Source organism: Tachypleus tridentatus, chromosome 6 (assembly GCF_004210375.1).
Source record: "Tachypleus tridentatus isolate NWPU-2018 chromosome 6, ASM421037v1, whole genome shotgun sequence".
In the NCBI taxonomy this organism is placed as follows: domain Eukaryota; kingdom Metazoa; phylum Arthropoda; class Merostomata; order Xiphosura; family Limulidae; genus Tachypleus; species Tachypleus tridentatus.
Window position 1 is genome coordinate 115,168,707 of NC_134830.1, and position 26,486 is coordinate 115,195,192.

At 34.9% G+C, this 26,486-nt stretch overlaps 1 protein-coding gene across 2 annotated transcripts in view; it reads left to right on the forward strand.

The window, feature by feature from the left end:
* The window catches only part of LOC143253367 (glypican-5-like), a 70,777-nt gene that overhangs the window by 36,250 nt on the left and 8,041 nt on the right, over positions 1–26,486 (forward strand). For both annotated transcript variants that reach the window (XM_076507138.1, XM_076507137.1), the window contains 3 exons: positions 19,192–19,442; positions 22,308–22,431; positions 23,444–23,597. In XM_076507138.1, coding sequence (XP_076363253.1) covers positions 19,192–19,442; positions 22,308–22,431; positions 23,444–23,597 — 529 coding nt within the window. The remainder of the gene's footprint in view (positions 1–19,191; positions 19,443–22,307; positions 22,432–23,443; positions 23,598–26,486) is intronic.

Below are 26,486 nucleotides of genomic sequence, written 5' to 3' on the forward strand. Positions count from 1 at the left end.
CACAGGCGCTTTGATTGATATAGAAAAACATTTCCACCTCCCGCAACTCTTGGGCTACTCTTTTACCAACGAATAGTGGGATTGACCGTCACCTCATCATGACTAGCTGCTTTCCGTCTAGTATTTCAATGCTAAATTAGTGACGGCTAACGCAGATAGCCTTCGTGTAGCTTTGGCGAAATTCAAAACAAACAAATATTTTAAGTAGTGGGTGTTTTATAAGAGTAACGGTCAGTTATTTAGTGTGGATAGTGAGAGGCAGGGTTATTAGTTTAAAGTCAGAGATTGTGACACACAACCTTAGCAGCCTTGTCTTACGTTTTTGGATCCAATAACCATCAATATTTCACCTATAGATTATGTAGGAATTATATTTTCTTTCAGAGCAGAAGTCAGATACGATTTTGAAGAGTTGTTTTTATGAAGAATTTGAATAAGGAATAACGTTTCGATGCCACTGCATCTTGGTCAAGTTCGTGGTTTCGAAGAGCTTTCGTTAAGACAGCACGGCTATGAAAGGAAACTCATGTGATGTCACTTATTACTCATACGTCGTGCTCCAGCTGTAGCGAAAAATTCCACCAGATGTGTTTGTTCATTTGCTGTTAAGCGCAAAACTACACCAGGAGCGATTTGTGCTGTGCCCACGACGGCTACCTAAACCCGATTTTTAGCACTATGAGCCATCAGACTTTCCGCTGAGTCATTAGAGAGGGAGAGGGGAGGTCAGAATTGTATCTTGAAGTTTCTCCTATCTAGGAAGACATAGTTCTACAAAGACGTTTTGCATTTGTAAGTTACTGAAAATTGATTCACACGAGTTTATAATAATCGTGGGTTTTATACTGGTTTGAAACAAATATGAATTTATAACTTTGTGCAAACCTTAGCTTGAGATGTAGTGAAACAGTGGCTCGGGTGTTTCTTGAAGTTAATACTGGCTTAGTTGAATGAAATAATAAAACTACGTTTTGTCATAATCTATCTGATCACTGTAAATTTTATAAATAACCTTGCAACGTAGTTTTTGTTGCAAAAAGCTTTGTCGTAAGACTGACACGTTTTCCACAATCCATGTAGTGTATAAGAAAGACTGTTCCGCAGCACTCGTTTCAACAGCCCGATTACATGGAAATCCATAGACGATTTGACTGGTGAGACTTTGTAAAGAACAATGTAAATTTCCGTTCAATTCACTAGCTGCTTGAGACATGCGACAGCCAAACGAATATGACGTAGAAACAATTTATTTGAATACACTTACGTCGCATTTTTAGATGGTGGTTCTTTCTGATTATGTTGCGTGCCGAGGATACGTGGAGGGCTTTTGCCATTGACTTTCGAATGGATTTTTACCTGTTATAAGATGCCGAACTTTTTTTTTACCAAGACCAGACTACGACTTGTAGGTCTCTTTTTTGATGGTTCTGGTACCTCAAGTTGATTTATTTTCTAAATTTACATGATATTATTGTATAGATATATTGCTTTGGAAAGTGTTGTCACATATCCTTCTAAAACTTCTAAAAAGCGATAAATTTCCGAGGGTATCACACTAGCTCAACAATGTCAACATGTAGTTCCTTGTATGTGTTTTTGTTGTTGTTGATTATGGTTGTTACGTGACTTGCTAGGATATACATTCAAAATTGTTATAATATAACGTATTGAACCTCTGTATAACGCATGCTACCATTAAACATAATGATACAGATATTAAATATTACTATCTGCAGACTTACAACATATACTTTTAACCAGCTTATTCAGTTAATGTCAATCTCTTTTGAATGAACAGGATACTGTAATTCTTCTGAAGTTTATAAAGAAATAGCCAAAAGACTAGTCCTTTTAAGATCACAATGACAAACATATCTGACGCCAAATAAGTTCACAATTTACTAATTTCGTGGTTCTAACCAAGACATAATAGATTGGAAACAGACAGAACTCCTTCTTAACAGTCAGCTTGCAGTTCAGAAGAACGACAGATGTCGCCACCTGGCGTGTCTCAGTTTTTGAAGGACTGTTTGTTATTAAGCACAAACTTATACAAAGGTGCTCTGCCCACCACGAGTATCAAAGCCCGATTTCTAGCAGTGTAAGTCCGCAGACATACCACTGCGCCATTGGAGAGCTAGTTTAAAGGAAATTGGGACACGCGGAAAATATCAAGCGTATTTACTATCAAATATTGTACACAGTAAACTGATCTAATTAAAATCTCGGGCAGATAAAAAACAATCTAATGATTTATTTTCTCTTGCAGACGGATTCCATTCACTCAGTGAAGCAAATAACAAAGATGGCGACCCTCTTTCAACTCGTATTGATGAACATTAGTTTACAAGAATTATTTTGAGTTTATTTGTCTCAGATTTTTACATAAAGTTGTAGAAGTGTTAGCTGTATTAGCTGCCGTTGGCTTGAACTCATGGGCGAGGGGGAAGGGTAGTTAATTAATAATATTCATTACCAATTTTTAGACTGTTCTAATCGAATAGTGGGACTTGACCGTTAATCTCATAATACGCTTATGGCTTCAAAGTGCGGAGCGCAATTTATTTATAGAAACAGAACACAAAACATTGGATTATCAGATCTATAGTTCAGAACGTCAATCACTAGAAAATGTGAAACTCTACTCTTTTAAGCTTCAGAAGCGAATTGAAATATAAAGAAAATGGAACAGGGAAGTTGGACGTAGTAAAGTCCAACAAGCGTAGTGTTGATTAAAAACATCTTTTCTACTCGAAGTCAGTAATTAATTTGAATGCCATTTAATTAGCAACTCCTTCTTCTTCAGATAACTAGACAGTCCCTCCACTGTTCATTCACTTTATTTGATCTCCATCTCTTCTTCAAATGTTTATTAGCGTCTCTACAATCGCCAGGAAACCATTATCAACTTTTTATTTGATCTCCAAATGTGTATTAACGATCCTACAATTGCCAGTGATGTAATTACTAACACTTCGATCTTTTTGTTGCCTCCTTGCTTTATCCAAGGGTCTGAGCGAAAATGGCACTAACAGTGAGTGTCCAACTGATGAAACAATCCATTCTACGAACAATATATTTCTTAACTATACTTATTACTAGGTCGATGTATTAGTTCTGGTCTATGTAGGTAGCTGGTTTTAATCGTAAGCTAATATTAATTAACAACTTCATAATCGGCAGTGATGTTACTGTTAACGCGTTTTTTGACATCCTAGTCACTTCCTTACGTTGTCCAAATATATATTCCTAGTTTATTAATCGCCAGTGACATCATTATTAACACTTTGTTTAGCCTCTTTGTATTATCCAAATATATATTACTAATTCCTTAATCGCCAGTGATGTCATTATTAACTTATTGTTTGACCTCTTTGTCGCTTCTTTATGTTATCCAAACTTCCCTATAATCGTGAGTGATGAAATTATCAAGAGGTTTTCATTATCCTTCTGAGTTCCTCTTTTCCTGATACTTACCTAAGAGAACGACATCAGTGAAAGTTTCTGGTAAAAACATCTTAACCGCTAAATAGATGCAATTCAAAATATTTGTAACCTATCTCCTAATTGTAGAAAATAAAATAAAATAAAATGTTGTACAGCTTTAACACTAGTTTTGCCTTATGTTGGATATGTAATCATGGTAGCATCAAATGATTGTTTAAATATATTTATTATCATTTCAATGCTCCTCTTAACTTTTCTATCATTAATGTTCATGATTAAATACTTATAACAAACTCACTTGTTTCTCGTTAACCAATAAATTACTTGAGATAATGGAACATTCATCAGTTGAGACATTCGATATGAAAATGGGTGAGGTGAAAACCTATGGTAGTATTTATATATTTTTAATTTTATTTAAAGTCGTGAACTGCCTCGTTTTCTCAACATTTTTACAAGGATTCGTAGCGACTCATCAATAAGTCATACAGTTTACAATGTTAAAACGTAGATTTTGATATCCGTTGTGGGCAGAGCATGTTGATTTGCGCTTAATAACAGATAAACAATTTTTTACCGGGTACTACGCCACCTCTGAACCATAGGTTAGAGACATATAATTGTGAATATGTCTGTTTGTAGTGGGTCTGGCATGGCCAGGTGGCTAAGGCACTCGACTCGTAATCTGAGGATCGCGGGTTCGAATACCCGTCACACCAAACATGCTTGCCCTTTCAGCCGTGGGGGCATTATAATAGTGGGTCAATCCCACTATTCATTGTTAAAAGATTAGCCCAAGATTTAGCGGTGGGTGGTGTTGACTACTTTTCTTCCCTCTAGTGTATCACCGCTAAATTATGAACGGCTGGCGAAGATAGCTCTGAAGTTGCTTTGCTCGAAATTCCAAACAAACTCTGGATTTCTGTTTACAATGGTATTACACCATCTATGCGCTAAATATAATTACATTTGAATTAACACTAGATCTGAATCGATTAACTGTGTTTATAGGCTTTGTTTTTGTGTACATAGAGACTTGACGATTCATACTTATGACTAAACGTTAATGGATTTTTGCAACTGCAAAAGAAACTAACCATGTCGTTCACACTATATAAAATAACTTGCTCTTTAAGGTAGTTGCTATACAATACTGGTGATTTGTTTACATCTTAAACTCTCCTTGAATTGGAGACTGTGGTTAGATACTTTATTTGTAAAAAAGGATCACCCTTGGTCAGAGGCTATCATGGAAATTCCACGTATGTAGTTATATATACAGTAGATAAGTTTAATGTATTTATTTTAATATATTTGATAAACAGCTTATTAAATCATAATGTTTGAGTTTATATACGTTGTTACAGGGTCAATATATTTATTGTGTTTCGTTAACTGTTTTTATAGGAAATGTGAGTTACAAATGTAACCTGTTTTTAATAAGATATATTTACTGTTTGATATTAATATTTTCATAAATATTAAAATCCATGTGTGAAACTGACATAATCATACATGTTCGCCACAATAAAATTAGCGTATATTAAGAGTCTGGCACTTTCTGATGTGTGGTATGAAATAACTTCGTTCCCATAAGATGGTAGAATACATGTCGTCTTCGTTTCCATAATAGTAAAATATGTGTTATCTTCGTTTTAATAGATGGTAAAGCATATGAGGCATTTCACCAAAAGGAATCCGTAATCACAGTAGATGCCCCTTAGGTGCACCTAAGCACACACACACACATAAACTCCTTGTTTATGATTAAGAGAGAAAAACCCAATGTAGGCATAAAGATGTTTGAAATAATTATTTCAAATCTGAACACGTCATGAAGCTGTCACTCATAAATAAATAAATACCCTGATCTGAAATGAGGACCTTTTACACCTTGACATGGATGGAGTAAAGGGGTCTTTCTGATATCGATGAATGATTACCTACATCATTGCCACGCATTTGACACACCGCGTTGCGTGCACACGTTCCATACTTCACGTGTTTCAGTAGACCGTTGGTTCTTCTCTGTATGCTTGTCCTTCTAGTCACAAGTGTGTGTTTTCTTATAGCAAAGCCACATAGGGCTATCTGCTGAGCCCACCGAGGGGAATCGAACCGCTGATTTTAGCGTTGTAAATCCGGAGACATACCGCTGTACTAGCAGGGGGCTATCTAGTCACGAATGTCAATGTTACCACTTGTTTTTATGAAATGTACAGTTTAACACTCTCTTAAGTTGCGTGTTTGTACGATCGAATAGAAACTAGATATTGCATAACATTTGAAAATCGAAATCATGAATCGAAAGCGTACCAAATAGTATATTATACCTTCATTAATCATACTCCTTCAACATAAAATACACCACCTGGCAGGTTTTTTATAAACTAAGTCCACTATGTATTTTAACTTACGTGTTCCTGAGAACGAAAAAAATACCTTTTAATGAGCTCAATTGTTTTTTGTTAATTTGTTTCTTTGTAGTTAAACACAAAGCAAAACAATAGGCTACCCATTCTTAGTCTACCACTGGTATCGAAACTCGGTTTCTGGTTTTGTAAGTCCACAGACATATCGCTGTGTCGCTGGGGGACATTGTTCTTTTAATGCACAAATAAACAAGTTACATGGAAATTGTAAAATCAATATGTCTACGAAGAGGCATAGCCGGGGAAAATCAGTGTTGTAGAACAATGACGCTATTGCAGCATTGTTATCAAACACATACAATCGCAACTTTTAGATTTTTTTCGTTTTACTGTGTAATTATCCACGACTCATAAACATTACAGTTTTACTTGTCATAAGACCTTAGTATTAGGCCTTTTACTTCTTTAAAAACAAGGAACTAAATTAAGAATTAAGTGTTTAAAATATAAAAGGCCTAATACTAACGTCTGATAACAAATAAAATTATAAGCATTTTAACCAGTTTGTAAAAAGACATACAAATCATAAGTCATATGTATTATGTATGTTCGTACAATACAGTACTTTCTATATCAACATTCCGCTGTAAACTTTAAAAAATGTCTTAGAGTAACACATTCAAAGTACAGATAAGCCTTCAAGTTAAAATATGGAAACACTATATTCTCTAAATTAGATGATAACACAATTCTTCTCCATGTTCACTTTATGTGCGTTTTAGACACGATAAACCTGGCATGTATTTAGATGGTTAAGGCACTTAAATCGCGATCTAAGGATCTCGAGTTTAAATCCTCGCTCCACCACAGACGCTCGCTCTTTCAGCTGTGAGGGCTTTATAATGTTTCAGTCAGTCGTAGGTAAAAAGAGTTGATCAAGGGTTGGCGATGGGTGGTGATGACGAGCTGTCTTCCCTCCATTCTTTCACTGCTAAATTAGGGACAGCTAGTGCGCATAGCCCTCACATACCTTTGAGGCGGAACTGGGACTTATATCGGTCTCTTTGTTTCGCATTACTTTCTCTCTCTTTACGTTTTAATTTTTTATAGTTTGTTTAATTAAACTTTTATTTTATCTTTCTATTTACTTAAGTAATAGAGCACCGACATGATTTTAGAATTTTTAAGGAAAAAAAGATGGCATTAATTATATATTAAGTGTTTTCTCTCGTCTGTAAAAACAATTGATATACTTTTTAAATATATTTTTAATATGCCTGTAGAAAAATCGTAAACACAGGAACAAATGCAGATTCATGGAAACATTTATAGAATACAATATGCAAAAAAGAAAATTTTATTTCAAATTTAGAAATTCATAAGTTTATAAAATTTGTCAATCAAATACGAAAATTTACTGATTATCTATAAAATATCAGTGAATGTTTTTATCTTTTTTTCCCTTGTCTATAAATGCTACCAATAGTTTTTCTCATTAAAGAAATCTCAAATTATTTTTATATGAAAATGGAGCTAGCTGGCCTGGTGGTTAGCGTACTGGACTACGAATCCAGCGTACCGCTCCACAAAATCTCGACCCATGGGTGTGTTATAAGCCTGATTATCGATTAAAGTAGCCCAAAAGATAGCTGCGCGTGTTGTTAGCTAGATGTTTTTCCTCTAGTCAATCACTTTAAAACTGGGGGCATCTTTCTCATATCTCATTTGTGGAGAATGAAAAACCCAGCACGTAAGCAAGCTTGAGAAAGTAAATAGATTTGATTACGTTACTATACCTAATTTAACTGAAGGCAAATGACCATCCTTTAGTGTTAGAGGTTCACAACACTAGTTTTGAATGTGATGTAAACACTAATTACTAGACACGATATTTAAATGTGGTGTTAACACTAATTACCAGGCGCTAGGTTCAAATATGATGTTAATGCAAATTTTCAGGTGCTAGGTTCGAATGTGATGTTAATGCAAATTATCAAGTGCTAGGTTCAAATGTGATGTTAACACTAATTACCAGTGCTAAGTTTAAATGTGATTTTAACTCTAATTACCAGGTGTTAGGTTCAAATGTGATTTTAACACTAATTACTATACACCAGGCTATAATGTGATGTGAACATTAATCATTAAGTTTCTTCTTGAAATAAACATTAAATTATTCGGAGGTCTAGTCATGCGAACGTTACAGTGGTGATAGCGTTTAATAACAAATAAACAAACTAACTAATAATAAATTTCTCTATCTGTTATATTGCCATACTTATCCCATCTCCGCCAATGGCTTAGCTTAGAACGCTAAAAATTAAACTTCGATACCCTTGTGGGCACAGTATAGATAGCTTTTTGTATAGCTTTTCCTTAACACTAAGCTAACAAAATATTGGTTTTGGGTGTGTGTGTGTGTGTGTGATGTCAATAACAAATGAAGATGGTTTACCTTAAAAGTTATACGATTTGTTGAGGCCCGGCCTGGCCAGGTGTGTTAAGGCGTTCGACTCGTAATCTGAGGGTCGTGGGTTCTAATCCCCGTCATACCAAACATGCTCGCCCTTTCAGCCTTGGAGGCGTTATAATGTGACAGTCAATCCCCACTATTCGTTGGAAAAAGAGCAGCACAAGAGTTGGCGGTGGGTAGTGATGATTAGCTGCCATCACCCTAGTTTTACACTGCTAAATTATGGACGGCTAGCGCAGATACGCCGCGTGTAGCTTTGTAAAACAAAACAAACAGTATACGGTTTGTTTTAAGGAGAACAAAACTTCATCTGTAATTGTTTGTTAACATAATGCAGCAGAAAAATTCAACTAGGTGTCATTAAATATGTTAATTCTAAGAATTAGAAACTAAATATTAGCCTGAAGTAGTTTTTTATAGAGTCTTCATTATTAGGTATTAGATTATCATACATTCATAGAGTCTTCATTATTAGGTATTAGATTATCATACATTCAATTACAAAACAAGTTTTGTCTTTTAATTGTGAACAAAGAAATAGAAAAATTATTTCTGCCGCACGCGAGATGTTAAACCGATCTAGTCATTAAATATGTTAATTCTAAGAATTAGAAACTAAATATTAGCCTGAAGTAGTTTTTTATAGAGTCTTCATTATTAGGTATTAGATTATCATACATTCATAGAGTCTTCATTATTAGGTATTAGATTATCATACATTCAATTACAAAACAAGTTTTGTCTTTTAATTGTGAACAAAGAAATAGAAAAATTATTTCTGCCGCACGCGAGATGTTAAACCGATCTAGTCATGAGATCTCATTAACATGAATTAAAGAATCTGGTAACACGTGAATAGTTAACGCTCACCTTTCAAAGAGCGTCCAACTATAAACGTGTGTTTACCAGATTCATTTTTTGAAGTAAACTCAAGTGCCGATAAATAATATTTTCAACCCTTTTTATTTTCGTCTGTCCCCCTTTTTCCGTCCCCCTCTCTCTCTGAGCGTGTGCTTGCGTTGCTGTCCGTGCAAACTCTTTATTCAAGCCTTCAGCTGATCCAGTTGTCCTAATCAATATTACTGTACGGAGAAATGTGATCTTGAGCTTCAAGATTGAAGCGAAATCACTAATACACGTTAGAAACCAACGACAAACAACAATGAAAATCAATAGAGGGCGATATGGTTGTGCACGTTATTGAGAAAAGATGTTGTTTCCAAGAGTATACTTGTGTGCTTCATTCCATTTCGTCTCGTACCTCAGCGTGTGTAACATTCATCCGTTAGTATACAGTTCTTATAAGGCGTGTAATCAATGTCGCGTTGTCGTTAAAACATGTCCAGTAAATTTTATTTCGTTTCTATCTAGAGGAACAGAGCAGTCTGTATGTAATCTACAATTCTTTACAAGTACGACCCAAAACTTATTCAGCCAACTCCATCACAAAGGTTATTATATATAACTAAAACATAAGTCTATAATATAAAATTTCTTTTTATATTTTTCTTTGTTTTTCCAGCTACGTTTCTAGCATATGCTCTCCGTCAAGTTTAGCTCTGAATATTACTTCATTGTTTAAACAATTCAAAGTTCACTAAGTACACATTCATGTTAATTTTGAAACGAATTTAAATTTGTTTAATATAGGATTGATATAAAAACAAATCTCATACTTACCAAACAAACATCCGTCACACCAAACATGCTCGCCCTTTCAGCCGTGGGGGCGTTATAATGTTTCGGTCAATCCCACTATTCGTTGGTAAAAGAGTAGCTCAAGAATTTGCGGTGACTGGTGATGACTAGCTGCTTTCTCTGTAGTCTTACACTGCTAAATTAAGGACGGTTAGCGCAGACGACCCTCGTGTAGCTTTGCGCGAAATTCAAAACAAACAAATCAACGTTTATGAAGTACAAATTTTGTTAATTTTCAATCGAAGTTAAAATTTTGTGTAGAGCCGATATATATATATAAGAAAAAATCAATCATATTTCCTAAAAAAAGTTATATAACTCATACATTTTTAATAAAATCATAAAATTATTGATTCCCCGTGTATATTTGGCCCTTTTGATTCTTGGAGCCTGTGAATGTTCATTATTTTTATGTTTATATCTGTATTTTGTAATTATATCAAAGGTAATAAGGCTATCTGCTAGTGTTTCTGATTTTCAACTGCTAACCAGATGAAAGATAACATATAAGGAACGCCTTAACACGTTAATACACTGACTGCCACTCTTATAACGAACGCATAACTTAAATTGCGGAAAATATTTTGTGATACCGCATAGATTCGAGCCCACAAAGTCCAAAAGGTTACCACTGGACCAACCAGTGTTCTAGGTAACTCTTTTAGCTCAAGTATATCAACAAAAAAGGCGAGGATTTGTGTATGCGAACGGTATTAGATTTACAATAAACAGTTGTTTTTAAACAGCTGAAATGTATAATATGATAAATGAGCATATTTAAACAATTAGCATGTGTCATTTCTTCAAGCATATCTTCCCTACATCACAGTCCATGTATCCTGGTTTACATATTCATAACCCCACTTTATCTACTTCACATATTTATGTTATTCTTATTTTACGTGTGCTAATAAAATCAGTAATTTATTACAGACCACGTATTCAAATGATAATGAGCGTTTAAAAAAACAGTGTAAGTAATTGTCGACGGTATTTCGATTGGTTTCTGTTTAATGTGAAAAATTAAAAAGTATTTTTTGATATTTCGTGACCGTTTGCTATGTTTTCTCATACTCACTGTTGGTGTCTCTCTTAAAAGATTGTGACCCTCAAAACGTGATTTTAATGCACGAGAAGTAAATTACGCCGAATATCTGATACCTACGGATGTGATTTAATCGGACTGTATAGTTTGTAACGCTTTGCTAAGCTTACTTTTAAAATAAATACAAATTACAAGAAACAAGGATTAGCTGAGATATGTTTCTTATTACAGACTGGAAATTTTATTTGTTTTTAAGGAGCACTTTCATCCAATGCGCATGACTAGTCTGACTTCGTGTTTCCACATTCGGTCTTAAACTTTAAACTCGATGTATTCTTGTGCACACCATCAAGATAATTCAAGCTTGCTGTAGACTCGTGTTATTGGAGCATTTATCATTAATAAATGATTTATTTTACACAAGACAAAATTTTAGTGCTCTTTTTGAATTATTGTTTCTCAATGTAAAGTGTAAGACTATATATGCAAAAATGGCTCGTTTGGGTTGAGAAAATATTTTACGTAGAAGAGCGAACAACGTTTCACAAAGAAAGTGAACCTGACGTGACTATTGTTTGTGCGAAATTCAAAAACAAACAAACAAAGAAAGTGAACCTGACGATGACCGAAGAAGGTCGAAACGTTGTTCGCTCTTCTACGTAAAATATTTTCTCAACCCAAACGAGCCGTTTTTGCATATATATTTCTCTACAAGTGGGTGTTCTCGACATCACTAAAGAGTAAGACTGTTTATGTAACGTAGTAATTAAAAGGCTTCACTTCTTAAACTAATTCAGCAAAAATTAACTAGATGAAATGCGAGTTATGAATCATTCTTAACGTTTTTTCTCTGTTAGTATATATATATATACACTAAAACACCGCAATACTGAGCTCTTGTTATTTTTGCTTTTCATTATTATTTCCTACCAGTATTCTGAATTCAAATATAACTTCTTAGGGTGAAATTATGTAGATAATCTATAATGAAAACGTTCAGATGGCACTTTCCAACTAAACATAAATAGTCTAAATTGATTACATACTCAGCCCGGCATGACCAAGCGTGTTAAGGCGTGCGACTCGTAATCTGAGGGTCGCGGATTCGCATCCCCGTCGCGCCAAACATGCTCGCCCTTTCAGCCGTGGGGGCGTTATAATGTTACGGTCAATCCAACTATTCGTTGGTAAAAGAGTAGTCCAAGAGTTGGTTGTGGGTGGTGATGACTAGCTGCCTTTCCTCTAGTCTTACACTGCTAAATTAGAGACGGCTAGCTCAGATAGCCCTTGAGTAGCTTTGTGCGAAATTCAAAAACAAACAGTTATATACTTTTTCTAAAATTTATACATGTAAACTACAGTCCTTGTCTGTGTAACTAAAAAAATGCGTATAAATTAATACATGAGTGTATGCGTGCTAGCTCACATGGAAACCAAATATTACTGTTGTAGAGTCGTATTTGTACGTTTATACGAGTGCAAAACTATGATGTTTAAAACACCAAAGACAATTATTTCAGCAACGTACACAAACACACAAGGAAACACTTTAAGTTAGTTACATTTTAGTACAAATTATTAGACATGCTAAAAATCGACAATTAGGTCTAAAGTTTAATAATATACGAACCATGATTTTATCCCTGAATATTCTACTGCATCAAACCTTAATAGTTACTGCCACAACTTTATTAGTTTTCGATGCTCTACAGCTAAAACAATGCGGTTTCATGTGATATTGTAAATGATATTCAAACATATATACAAACACATACACAAAAATTTACTAAAATAAAATCAACAACAAACAAACACGACAACAGCTGATTGTTAAACTTATTGACATCATGTTTTTTAAAATTATTTATTTTCTAACTATTTTACGGTTCCAACTATCTCACTACAAACGCCTAAAAACCAACAATCAGGGTTAAAGTTTAAAAATGCTTCCAACGCAAAGAACGAGTTTACTCACTAGGGGAATAAAATATAACATTATTTCTTTACTGGGGGTTGGTGGTATGGTTTGGTTTGAATTTCGCGCAAAGCTACACGAGGGCTATCTGTGCTAACCGTTCCTAATTTAGTAGTGTAAGACTAGAGGAAAGGCAGCAAGTCATTACCATCCACCGCCAACTCTTCGTCTTTCTTTGTTCTGTCTAGTAAATTATAGAATTAGGTAAACGCTTATTGTTTCTCAGCTCTTCCATGTTGTCAGGCACCTCCACGTACATCCGGCTAATTTCGTCTTTATAATGACCAACAAGGCTTTCTATTTGATTACTGACCAGAAAGGTACTTATGAGTAAAGTCTGAAACAAGTATTCATAAGATTTTAAATTTCCACTTATACATATAACATATTGTAAACATACCGTTAAACAAGAGGACTTCTCTTCGATGAGTTACTCAGTTTTTACCTTAACAAACAATACCGACAAACATGGCATGGTTGTAGTTTAAACACATCCAATTAATCTTCTTTCATTGCGAGAAAATGCTTGAGAATTTTGAGTTTGGTTTAATTTTCATAGTCTTCTGATCTCCTGTGTTTAATGACAGCGATATGAAACAAATTTAACTGCATTAGGCAACCAAATCATGGCTAAATAAATTTATTCAACTCAATCAAGTCAATGTAAGGAATTTTTTTCCTAAGAGGAAAAATTTTGAACTTATCATAGAATAAGTATTGTTTTCTATTGTGAACATGATATGTTTCGTATCAGATCCCTTTTTTATAGCATCTAAATAAAATTACAATGTGGGGATAATCAGTTTGTGTGTTTGTTTTTGAATTTCGCACAAAGCTACTCGAGGGCTATCTGTGCTAGCCATCCCTAATTTAGCAGTGTAAGACTAAAGGAAAGGCAGCTAGTCATCACCATCCACCGCTAACTCTTATACTAATTTTTTGCCAACGAATAGTGGGATTGACTGTCACATTATAACATCTCCATGGGTAAAAGGGCGAGCATGTTTGATGTGAGATATGAATATAAAACTATTTTAATTTTGAGCTGAAGTTCCTTAAAGAAGAACATGCTTTGAAATGCTGGTGTCAATTTCATGACATCAACAAATGAAAATGATGATAACTATATAATTGTATTAGTTTGACATGGTTCAGCAGGAACGTACCTTGTCAACCGTTACTTGTGGTAATTATTAAAACAAACTTAAGTGTTACACAATAGAAGTTGTTTCGCATGTGTGTGATTTGTTGTGATTTGATACTCGTTACATTCAGGTAGATCCAGCCTGAAGATCACGTTTAAATGAAAAAGAAGTCGGAGGTACAGTTTTAATTTGGCAGCCGTTTTAGTGTCACCACACTGACCTAATTATGCTGCAAATGAGGGTTCAGCTGAGCTGGTTATGCTACCTGTATCATCTGCATCAGACGAACGGTTCATATGATAAGTCTCAAAATAATGGAAAGGTCGGTCCATGCCCTTACTTTTAGCATTAGAGTACTCTTTAATAATGGCATTATCAGGTATATTTTCTAACACATACATACCTATTTAAAATTAATGGATACGATCCGTCTATGAACATTATAATGTCACTGGAAATGAATCGGCTGAGTCTAGGCAAAGCCTTAAGACTTATTTATTTACTGTAATGGAACAACTAAGAAGCTCATAATGTATTTTATCTGTCCAATTTTGTATTATTTTAGGTATTGTTTTAAAATTATTTAATAAACACATTAATAATGAGAGTTTTGGGCAATTGGAATTCTACCAAAGGAAATGTACACATATTATATTAACGAACATTCTGTTTCACCAGAAAAGAAAGAACGCATTTTAGTTGAAGGAAAAAGTGCATCACATACAAGACTGACCGTCTTACCCACACTACTGACGCAGATCTGTATCGGAAACATACGTCACTTCCTCACACTAGTAGACTGAAGTTCTTTTTCCGTAGATAATATACAACTTCCGCATGGTGCAAGAGCTTTTCCGGCTGCTGTTTTGGGTGTTTAAATGAATTTATGAGTGATTTAAAATCACTTTTTAAATGTAGCATTTACTCTAAATTACAGTTGCTATAGTCTGAGGGCCATTATACCCGATTTTGAGTGTCCGTTTCATCTAACCTTATAGTTAAAATGGCCAACAAACATAAGTGTATTTTTACTATATCTAGAGAAAAACCTGTGTCCAAATGTCCAATCTTTATTTTAACTATAAATTATATTTTCAAACTTTTTGATGAAAACCGCATTCATTGTTAAAGTAAAGGGGTCGTCTTACCAAACCTTCCTCTATCATTTATTTTATAATTTTAAGCAACATTATAAAGTTAACGAATTAATACTTCTGATGCGGTTCTGAACTTATAAACGTGTTGGAAGAAGACGGCTCATATAACAACCTCCTTTTTTTTTCTAATTTTGTTTTTTGTTTGCGTTTACTTCTCACGCCTTCGGAGTACATGTTCTAATCAGCCAATAAACATGTAAGGTCGTATGTATTTTTCTTATAGCAAAGCCACATCGGGCTATCTGCTGAGCCCACCGAGGGGAATAGAACCCCTGATTTTAGCGTTGTAAATCCGTAGACTTACCACTGTATCGCTGTACTAGCGAGGAGCAAACATGTAAGAAAAAGTAAGCCGCTTATAAAGTTAGCGTAAGAAATCAACACCAAGAACCGGATCCTAAAAAGATACTAGTAATGATATATAATCTGTTCATGTGTATCAGTCAATTAAGAACTGGTCTTAGCTAAAAAAAATAATATTGTGTAATACATGTACTATTGAAAAGCTTAGTATGCCAAGGAAAGAAGAGAAAACTGAAGGTAACTCTTTGATAAGGGTATAAACTCGCTTTTATTATTTGAGTTTTCATCACGGTATATGTTAGCTTTGGATTGTTTGTTAGAGGACTTAGTTTTCATTAAAATATAACACAGAACGTACCCCTTTTCTGTTTTTATTACCACACACTATGATATACAGAGTTTTCATTTTTTCTACTTTTGCAATTATGACTGGTCCTGGTATATTTTCACTACAAAACCCGTGAAGTGACAAAGTTTAAGTTCTTTCTCTCTGTAGTATCTATAGCTAATCATCATTTCTGGCGGGTACAGAAACCTTAAACTGACAGAGTTTCCAGATCTTTGTGTCTCGATTTTTTGACTGTTACACAATTTAACCTTATTCCACTGTGTATCTATGTTTCATTCGTCTATACATTTTATCTTTATTTATTTATTAAAAAATATGATGATATATTACATTCTGTAGACTTTAAATATTCATGGATTGAAGTTTTAATACTAATTTTTAATTTTACACGTGCATCAGTTCAATTTACATAATGTTCGTAAGTAGATTTGTTTGGTTAGCTTTTGAACAATCAAAGTTCTGTAAGACACTTAACCATGAACAAGAAATGGTAATATCTTCAAGTAATAGCTAACAAATGATTTATTACTATTTAGTATTCCTGAAATGACTTTACGTTCGTGTTGTGTTCAACCGTACAGTCTTTCCACGTCGTACACGTATGATTGTTGGACAAAACCCCCTTCGTCAAGAAATTACCAAACAAAAACCACTAGGACAAATAACAACATGAAAGTTTTAAGTCATAATTTTATTATTTATATTATGGCGTTCTTCACCTTGTTAGGATCTAGGTCGTAGCTATGCTCAATTACAGATAGTAGTGGCTTCACCTCCAAATCCGTATGAGCAAAATTGCATTCCTTTGAGAACATTTCCAACGTGTACTGTTGCAACTGTTGTTGGTGTATAAGTATCTTTTTGTACACAGTCTGGAACCTCATTTATTGTTCTTGATGACCTCCATGGTGGTTGAAGAGAGACTGGTTTTTCGGGTATCTCAGAGATTATAACGAGTTTTTAAAACACTACAAAGCTCGCAAAAACATTTTGTTGGCACCACACAGTGTAGATCGTGCAACATTCACTCAGGTAGACAAAACAGTGGTTATTTAGGGTATTTAAACATAGAAAAATAAAAGAAAAAGTGGTGGCTTTTGTTCTGTTTTTTATTTGTACTAAGGGGTTTTTGACCAAGAAAGTTTTGGTCCGTCCCCTACATGTACACTCCCTGCAGTTTCCTTCATTTTAAGTTCGTCATAAAATCTAATATTCTACTGTATAATAAGTACATATTTTTCTTGACCTGAAATGAGTGTCTTATTAAGTTAGGGTTAATTAAGGTAATTAGCACAGTGGCTAACAGAATATTTCTTGAGAGGAAGGAAAAGTTCTACTTGTATAGTTGTCAAACGATAGCAGAACGTAATTATTTTTGAAGGAGCTTTCCACGTCTGAGATTCCGTTTGGATTTTTTTTAAATTTTAAGACATAAATGCTAAAATCAATTTTAATGCTGCCTCGAATGTATTAGGAACTGATATCTGACTAAAGCAGTCAGATACACTATGACACTCAACCTCTAACCCACATGGTACACTCAATAACATTTAGATTATTGTCTTTTAAAACACAAATTTCCCTACCCTCACCCGGGTACGAGGGTCTAGTATTTCGTTTCTAGGAATTAAGTTAATTAGTAATATTTAGGTTTTCTCACGAACTAAAGAAGCTGCTGGATCTTAATATAAGACAAATGAAAGGGAAGAACTGAGTATTATGTTCGGACTTAAAATTCCTCCGTTAGTCTGAAATTAGGCTCATAAAATAGCTTTGAAGTGTTCGTTGATGATACTGGTAACATTATGCACACCAGACATGATATAATACATATTTGTTAGAATTTGTGCATTCATTGTCTTTCCAAGTGTTTTGTATCATTTAAAGTAGGTAATAATAATAATAACGATTCCCAGGCATCGTTATATGACCGTAAACACTAAAGAGTGAATGAAAACAGGGAAATAGACGCGCAGTTGATGTGTTGATAACTCCTCCAAGTGATTCCATGTGCAGTCTATATGTTGATAACCCCTATTTAAGTGATTGCGCGTGCAGTCTAAATGATTCTGCGTGCATTCTACATGTTGATAACCCCTTTGAGTGATTCTACGTGCAGTCGATGTGATGTTGACTAGCTATCTTTTGAGGTTTAAATTAGGGACACCTATTACGGATAGCCCTCGAAGAACCTTGTGTGAAATAAAAAAAAACAAAAAACGAACTTACTAGAAAGTGTGCGAAAATAAACAATGATAAATAAAGTTGAATTAAATTCCCAGTTATGATTGTATGGGGGTTCGAGACGGCAAGCTGCTGACACGCTCCACCCTTTTAGCTGTGGGCGCATTATAAGAGTGACAGAGAATACCGTTTATTCACTTCTAAAATCGTCACAAGATTCTTGTGGCAGCGACTGCTGTGGGATTTCTCCTTTCCCTCTGATCAGTAGTTCAAAATTAGGGACGTCAGTACCCGAAACCTGTGTCATTCCTTGATTATTATTTGGCTGTTTAACAATTGTGTGATAATGTGTCGTTCAGACATCACAACTATATTATTCTCTTTTAAACAAAGGAGGATTTAAACCATATAACTTTCAGAAAGAAGTTTTTTTTTTAATCTTAACCACTTGAAGATCCGTTTTCTGCACCAAGTTGTATATATTTGCCTTAGTTTTCACAAAAGTAATTTGTGTAGCAATGAGTAATGGAAATACGAAGTCATCAATATTTGCTGTCAAAAGAGAATAATCAATAGCTTCAGCACTTGATATTTCTAGGCAGGATTAGAATAAATTAGTCTGTGAGATTTTCCCTCCTTTATGATACGCACGTGCACCCAATTTTATTTTGTTACTCAACACATCTCTATCAGCTTACCCTCAAATTGAAATTCGTTTAGCCAGGATTAGAGTAAATCAATCTACGAGACCTTGGCTGTGGTTAAACATACCAGTTGCAAAGGTTTGACTTCCTGTGTCCAAAACTATAATTAAATCTCAAATCGGTGGAGAGGTGACGGAGCTATGAACTAAAAGTTTGTAATTAGTTATTTCACAAGCACAATTTTGTAGTGTATTAGGGTTTGTGCACATCAGATGACGCGTTTCGGCTTTACGTTGTTCTTTTACTTATTGTTTCAATGCTGATAAATTATTTAAACAAACTACGCTTTTCGAACCTACAAATGAATATAGAAACTGTGTATGTTGCTCTTTTTCTTAGGTTCAGCAACACTGTGATAATCACCGACGTTCAGAACGGTCAACTCAACCAACATTAGCGCCAACCAGCCAAGTTTCAGCCACCACTTCGAGCAGTTTTAATCCTACTTTGTATCAAGACCTTAAGACTTTTGTTCAAAAAATTGCAGAGTTCAAAGGTTATTACAGTTATTTGGCCGATTCAGTGTGTAACGACGGAACATGGGCTGCGCGAGGAGAAATGAATTGTTGGAATGGTCATAACTTTGGGGAGTAAGTCAATTATGAATGATTAAGATATTTAATGTGATTATATAATATTTAGCAGGAACATAAGCAAAGGTGAGCCTAAATCCCATTGTGCAATAGGTGCTTAAACGATGGCTTATTTTAGTAGCAAAATTACTCAACATATATTGAAAAGCTTCTCATTTCTGGCAATTGGAAACGGGTTGTTGAGTTTATTTCCTAATCATAAACTAATAAGATGTTTTTGGAATTTTTTACTTCCCAACCAATCGGAGAAGAATGTTATATCAAGTGACCAAAACCTCCTCCAAGTCAAAAAAAAAGAAAAGAAAAAAAAAGACATCCAAAAGAGCAATGATTTTCAAAAAAATCTTTTGTAAGGATATGGTAAAGGTTTCTAAAAATTTTGCTTTTTCTCGTTTTTGTTTCTAAAATCTAGTTAGGCTTAACTTAACCCAAGAAAGTAGGTGTATTTGAAATGTAACTACCAAGGTGAAACCGTTTTCTTTGGCTGTCAGTCTGCACAGAACGTAATCTAGTTATTCAATCGTATTGTTTGTACAGTAAAAAAACCACCAAACTGCTGGATTAATTTTTTCGTACGAATTACGTTTGAACGTTTTTTTAAACCGAAAGATTGTTCCTTGATAAAATGTTTTCAGTTTCATCACGTTATTCTTGGTTTGTGAAACACTAAAAAAGAAAAATTGCCCTCCTTATTCGTACAATTGAAAATGTTATTAACATAAATGTTTAGTTTATTTTTAATGAAAAAATCCGCCATAGTTTTATAAATCACAGCATACATTTCAGTTGCTTACGGCTTTGTCTCGTAAATGACGTAAAATCACTTTATTAACGGGGCTAGTTAAATTGTTTAATGTATATAATTATTTATGTAGCTTTCATTTTTATTCGAAGGATTATTTTCCATTGTTATTTTGATATAAAGGTTTAAAACTGACATAACCATCCTAAATTGATCATATCACGTGAAATATTTCGATGCTTACCAATTTTATGACGTAGCGATCATTCTGGTGTAGTTATATTTTGATTGGTGTTAAACGCAAAGCTACGCAATAGGATATATGTACTTTGTCATCCACGGGTATCGAAACCCCATATTTCGATTTTTAAAAGGTGACACTATAGGAGGTACGAAATAGGTAAATTTTGCGTAAAGCTACACGAGGGCTATCTAAGCTAGCCGTCCCTAATTATGCAGTGTAAAACTAATCATCACCACCCACTGCCAACTCTTGGGTTACTCTTTTACCAACAAATAGTAGGATTGACCGTCACACTATAACGCCCTACGGCTGAAAGGGGAGCGTCCTTGGTTTGAGGGGAATTTGAACCCGCGACCCTCCGATTAGGAGTCGAACCCCTTAACCACCTGGCCATGCCGGACCAATAGGTAAAAAAAAAAAAAATCATTATATCTTATCTTCTCCCATATGTTAAGATTTTAATACAGGCATATGGAGAATTTGTTTGTTTTTGAATTTCGCGCAAAGCTGCACGAGGGCTATCTGTGCCAGCCGTCCCTAATTTAGCAGTGAAAGACTAGAGGGAAGGCAACTAGTCATCACCACCCACCGCGAACTCTTGGGCTACTCTTTTACCAACGAATAGTGGGATTGACCGTCACATTATAACGCCCCCACGGCTGAAAGGGAGAGCATGTTTGGTGCGACGGGGATGCGAACCCGCGACCTTCGGATCACGAGTCTAACGCTTTAACCTACCTGGCCATGCATATGGAGGATCATAAGCGGCTCTCGGGAAAGATTTGACAGAAGATAATTTTGTATTTTAAGTTGTTATCTTTATGTCTCAACCTAAATCGTTGAGTTTTTCTGTTTTGAATAATTTATTTTCTCATGATTTTTATAAATTGCTGCCAAAATAGCTGTAACTGCAACGTAAAATTAATTAAGGCAAGTAGACAATTCAACCGAGTTAACTGTAAAAACCAGTAAGGACCAACATAACCTGGTGTTAGTGTGAGTTCGAATCTCCTTCTCCAACCAAGCATACGTTTCACCCATGCTGTTGTTATATGTGACGGTAAATCCCACCACCTGCTGGTAAAAGAGTAGCCCAAGATCTGGTTGTGATGATAAGCCGTCTTCTCTCTAGTTTTTCACTGCTAAATTAGGGACGGCGAACAGATAGCCCTCGTGTAGCTTTGCGCGAAATTCAAACAAATAAACAAACAAGTGCTATCAATGTGATTATATAACACGTCTTCCGGAACTCTTAGCAGAACTTCATGTTTGTATACCCTTCCCAAGCGTGTTTTATATTGCCATCAGTAAATTAAATCGATAATTTCAAAACAGAACGTAAATGTTCAAATTGTTTTTTATTATTTTTCATCAAATTATTTCTATTAAACATGTGTTTTTCAATAAATGTTCTTTCATTATATATTTTTTTTATGTTTCTCACCGTCATCTTTATCGAGTGATAATGTATTTATGTAATTTTAATTTAATTGTGCATCTTATACAAGTTTGTATATTACACAAACATGTTAGGTTGTGTTCCTAAAAAGCTACAAAAGTGGCTAGGTAATTTGTAACGCATTAAACAAGAATTTTGAACTTTTATATATCTAAATTTTATGAAATATGATAAAATATATTGTTACTACATAAATAAAAGCTCAATAATACATGCAGTTTAAATAGTTTTGTTTGTTGACCCGAAAAGTTGTAATGAATAATAGCGTTAATTATAATATTTTATATTATTTGATAATGCTGTTTAAATAGTCGTGATTAGTTTTATTTGTGTTTGTTTTTCGTTGTTAACTTTTTATTTTCTGCATCAAACAAACGTAGTATTTATACTAATATAAATAACCCATTTTACTTCTAGATATAAAAAGACTATAGCAGGCATTGGAATAGGTGCACAAAAATATAATCCTGAATATTCCACGAAAGTACAACGAGACTTGACGATATCTTCCCTGGTGGATAAACTAGTACACATGAGAATGGTAAGGACGTTAAAAATTGTATTTGGTTTAATTTATACAAGAAGTGTTATGTTAGATTTGGAGAGATATGTACCTTTTAGACAACATAAAAAGATGAAATATTACAATAAAAATGCTTACAATTTATAAAATTATTTATAACTTCACCAAAAGTAACGTAGGAGAAACGACAATTGATATATAAATTAAAAATGGTCTTTTTTAATTTTGCACAAAGCTACTTGAGGGCTATCTGCGTTAGCCGTCCCTAATTTAGCAGTGTAAGACTAGAGGGAAGGCAGCTAGTCATCACCACCCACCGCCAACTCTTGGGCTACTCTTTTACCAACGAATAGTGGGATTGACCGTACTTATAACGCCCCCACGGCTGAAAGGGCGAGGATGTTTGGTGTGAAGGGGATGCAAACCCGCGACCCTCAGATTACGAATCGCACGCCTCAACACGCTTGGCCATGCCGGGGCAAGTCTTTTTTCTTATTAAGAGTATTTTCACAAATGTTTCTCTCTCTAGCCTGTTAAACCACAGCAAGTTTCATTTGTAGAGTTGTTTAGTTGATAAAAATGTTTGATATGACATAAGTACACATTTTTTTGTATTAAAAACCCACAATGAGCCTACTAAGCATAAAGTGTTAAGACAATTGCATAACTCGTTGAAATGTTTCATCATATTCTGTAACCTAAACTCTTTCTTGGCTTACACTGAAAGACTGAAAGGAATGCAGCTAGTCATCACCACCCACCGTCATTTATTTGGTTACTCTTTTACCAACGAATGGTAAGTTTAACCGTCACATTACAATGCTTCTAAGGCTGAAAGAGCGGGACTACAGTAGTTCTACATCAAGACACAAAATGATAAAATATTTAATCTTAAATTTTATGTATAGACTTTAAATGGTGACAAGAAACCCTGAAGAACGAAGTGGAGGAAGCAATCACAATCGAAAGACGTATATTTTGTGTATATTTAGAAAATAAATCATTAGCTAAACAATTTGTTTTCTTTTAGCTTTTGGATCATCAAATAGCAAGGACCCCAGTGGCTGAGTCGTTAATTGTTCCAGAAACAGAGAGTGGCGATAGCAGCGCCATCTGGAGAGAAAGTGGTATACAAGACGATGAAGACTATAATTATTATGGGTCTGGCAGCGGCTACTTTCGGGGTACGTTCTGAATTTAATGGTGTATGGTTGGTTTTCAAGTAGGTGATTCAGTAATAGCTTATTAATGTAATATACCATCAAAAAACGTACAGAAAACAGGATACTTCACCATTTTTCTAGATTAAATTTAACCGGCAATCTTTCTTTACAAATTCTTCTATAAAAAATTCTCCCGACTTCTTAGCTTATGAAGCATGCGACCTGAGCATTTTTGAAGTTGGACTTTTGTGCCTAAACGCGGTTTTACTGACAAGTGATGATGATGATGTCATTTCCAGAAAACAGGATACTGCTATAAATACAAGGTTAGGCATGCACAATTCGCGTAATATGACGTGACTGAGACTAGACATTCAGAATTCTCGCAGCGCAAAGAAACACAATAAAATAATACTAATACTAAATTTAAAAGACACACTTACTTGTATAATGCTATCGCCACATCTTTAGTTTTATGATTGGTCATGCAGTATATGATTTGCATGCCCTGACTACACGTCACCGGATTACCTCTCGGAGCGATAACTTTGAACTTTCCTATCGCAGAAGATACTGTCGGGGGTATGATTTGTACTCAGTACAACTAGTTGAAGTCCCTTTGCCATTAACGTTTGTGCTCTCTCTTGCTCTTCGTCCCTCTCTTTCAATTACGGTACTGACCTCGTCCTATACCCCCGGCTTCTGTGTTATTCAAATTAATTTTATCAGTTTCACTAATTTGGTTCAAACTGCTATAACTGTTTTTTTTTTTTGTAATTAGTATTTTTGGAAACCTGACATCTGCTGCCAGTATCCGTAATATAACCTTTACCCATTTAGTCAATGATCTTTACAGTTAACCAAAAAAACAAGCCAGACATTGGTATTTGAAAGTATCTCGTCTTTTGCAATTACCTCCGAACCTTATCACTAACGCGGTTAGTGCACGAACTTCAACAATGAGTGTTTTATAGTTATGATTTGTGTTAGAACTTGCTTGAAGAACAATTACGACATGTAAACTCGTACTTGGTGACTTGTGTGTGATCTTGACAAAATAACCTTCCTTTTAATTAAAGTGTGTCTGTTAGGTAAGAAATCTCTGAAATCCTTCTGATTCAATTCATTAAATCATTTTCTTGTATTTGAAGTAAAGAACTGTTTGTTAAAACGCAAAAAACAGATTCATAGAACCAACGTAAAAATAGAAAAAAATGCTACTATTAAATATTCAAAAAATATCGCAAGCGCACACAGGTGTGTCTGCATATAGTTGTACATAAGCTCAGTGAAACACATAAAAATAACCTTTTTAACATTTCTATATTTCTCGTGAAGATTGAGTTTTTTAATTGCTGAAATTTGTTGTTCTATTTAAAACTTGGTTGTGCGTGAAAATACAAAAAAAAACACACAGTTTTTCTCTGTTTCATTAATACGTAGATGTGTCCCCCCCCCGTTCCCTTCTTAGTGGCTCAGCGGTAAGGCTTATAACATTAATCAGGTTTCGATAATCGTCATGAGCACAACACTGTGTAGTTTTGTACTAAAAGCAAACAAACGAAAAATAAGTTTGTCTTAAAAATCTATTGAGATTACTTCTCCTAGTCTATATACAGGGTGTTTCGTAAGTCCCTCCCCATCCATATATCTTATATATCCAGTGTATCTGTGTCCTGTCACTCATTCTCACTGCATAATATTATGCGACGCCATGTTCTGTGAGACATTTTCCTCAACATAACAGGTGTTATTTTACCAAATGCCGCGGTAACAGCTGCTTTCAACTCATCATTAGTATTATAACGTTGTTTAGACACAATGTCCTCTCTTTATATATCCCCAAATAGAGTTATCACATGTTGTAAAGTCCGGACTTCTTGCGGGCCATTTCATGGGTGCCGGGGATGTTACAGAACCACGACCTATCCATTTGTCTGGAAAAGTGTTATTAAGATAATTTCGCACAGTGAGGGCGTAATGCGCCGGAGCACCATCTTGTTGAAACCAAACCTCTTCTCTGATTCCAAGTTCATCGAGTTTCGGTATAAACCATTGTTGTAACATGTTTAGATATGAGGTATGGTTTAGTAGCCCGTCAAAGAAGTATGATCCAATAACACGAAGCGCATTAAGTGCTGCCCACATCATGACATGCGGAGTGTTGTATTCAATTTCTTCATAATAATGAGGATTCTCCTTTGCCCAGAAGTAAACATTTCGTGCTCGACTCGAACGGTAAATTGCGCACTCGTCCATAAACATCACCTTTCCTCGAGAAGAGATCGTATTGAAGATTCGCAGTAACTCATCACACGTCAGTTTCCTATTTTCTCTATCAGCATCACTTAGTTCATTCACAAAAGTGGGTCGCCATGCTTTAACTCCCATGTTCTTTTTCATAAAGGTCTGCATGGTTGCTCGAGATACCATGGGATACCAAGTTCAGCTGATCCTTTCCTTGTCGACTTTAATGGTGAGTTAATTACTGACTCTTCCACACCAGCACATGACTCTCTACGTTTAATTGGTCTTCCTGAACGAGGTGCATCCTTAATATTGCCAGTTTCAAACAATTTACTCTCCCAATTTGACATCGTTTTTCGTGTTGGTAGATCCTTATTGAATCTTTCTCTAAAATTGACAGTTATTGTATCCAGAGTGTCACCAGTATTCTTGCGCTCATGTTCCCACGTACTTGTCACAATACGCTCTTCAAGTCTAAATGGGCTTACATCAGCCATATTTCTCTGAAAAAAGAAACAAATGTACAATACATGCGTAATTGAATATAACATAATAACATATGGATGGGTAGGGACTTACGGGCTACCCTATAGATTTCCCTTGCATTTCCTCAGTGCAAATCGTGTATAAATTTAAATTATCAAAAAAGTGACTTGTATTCGC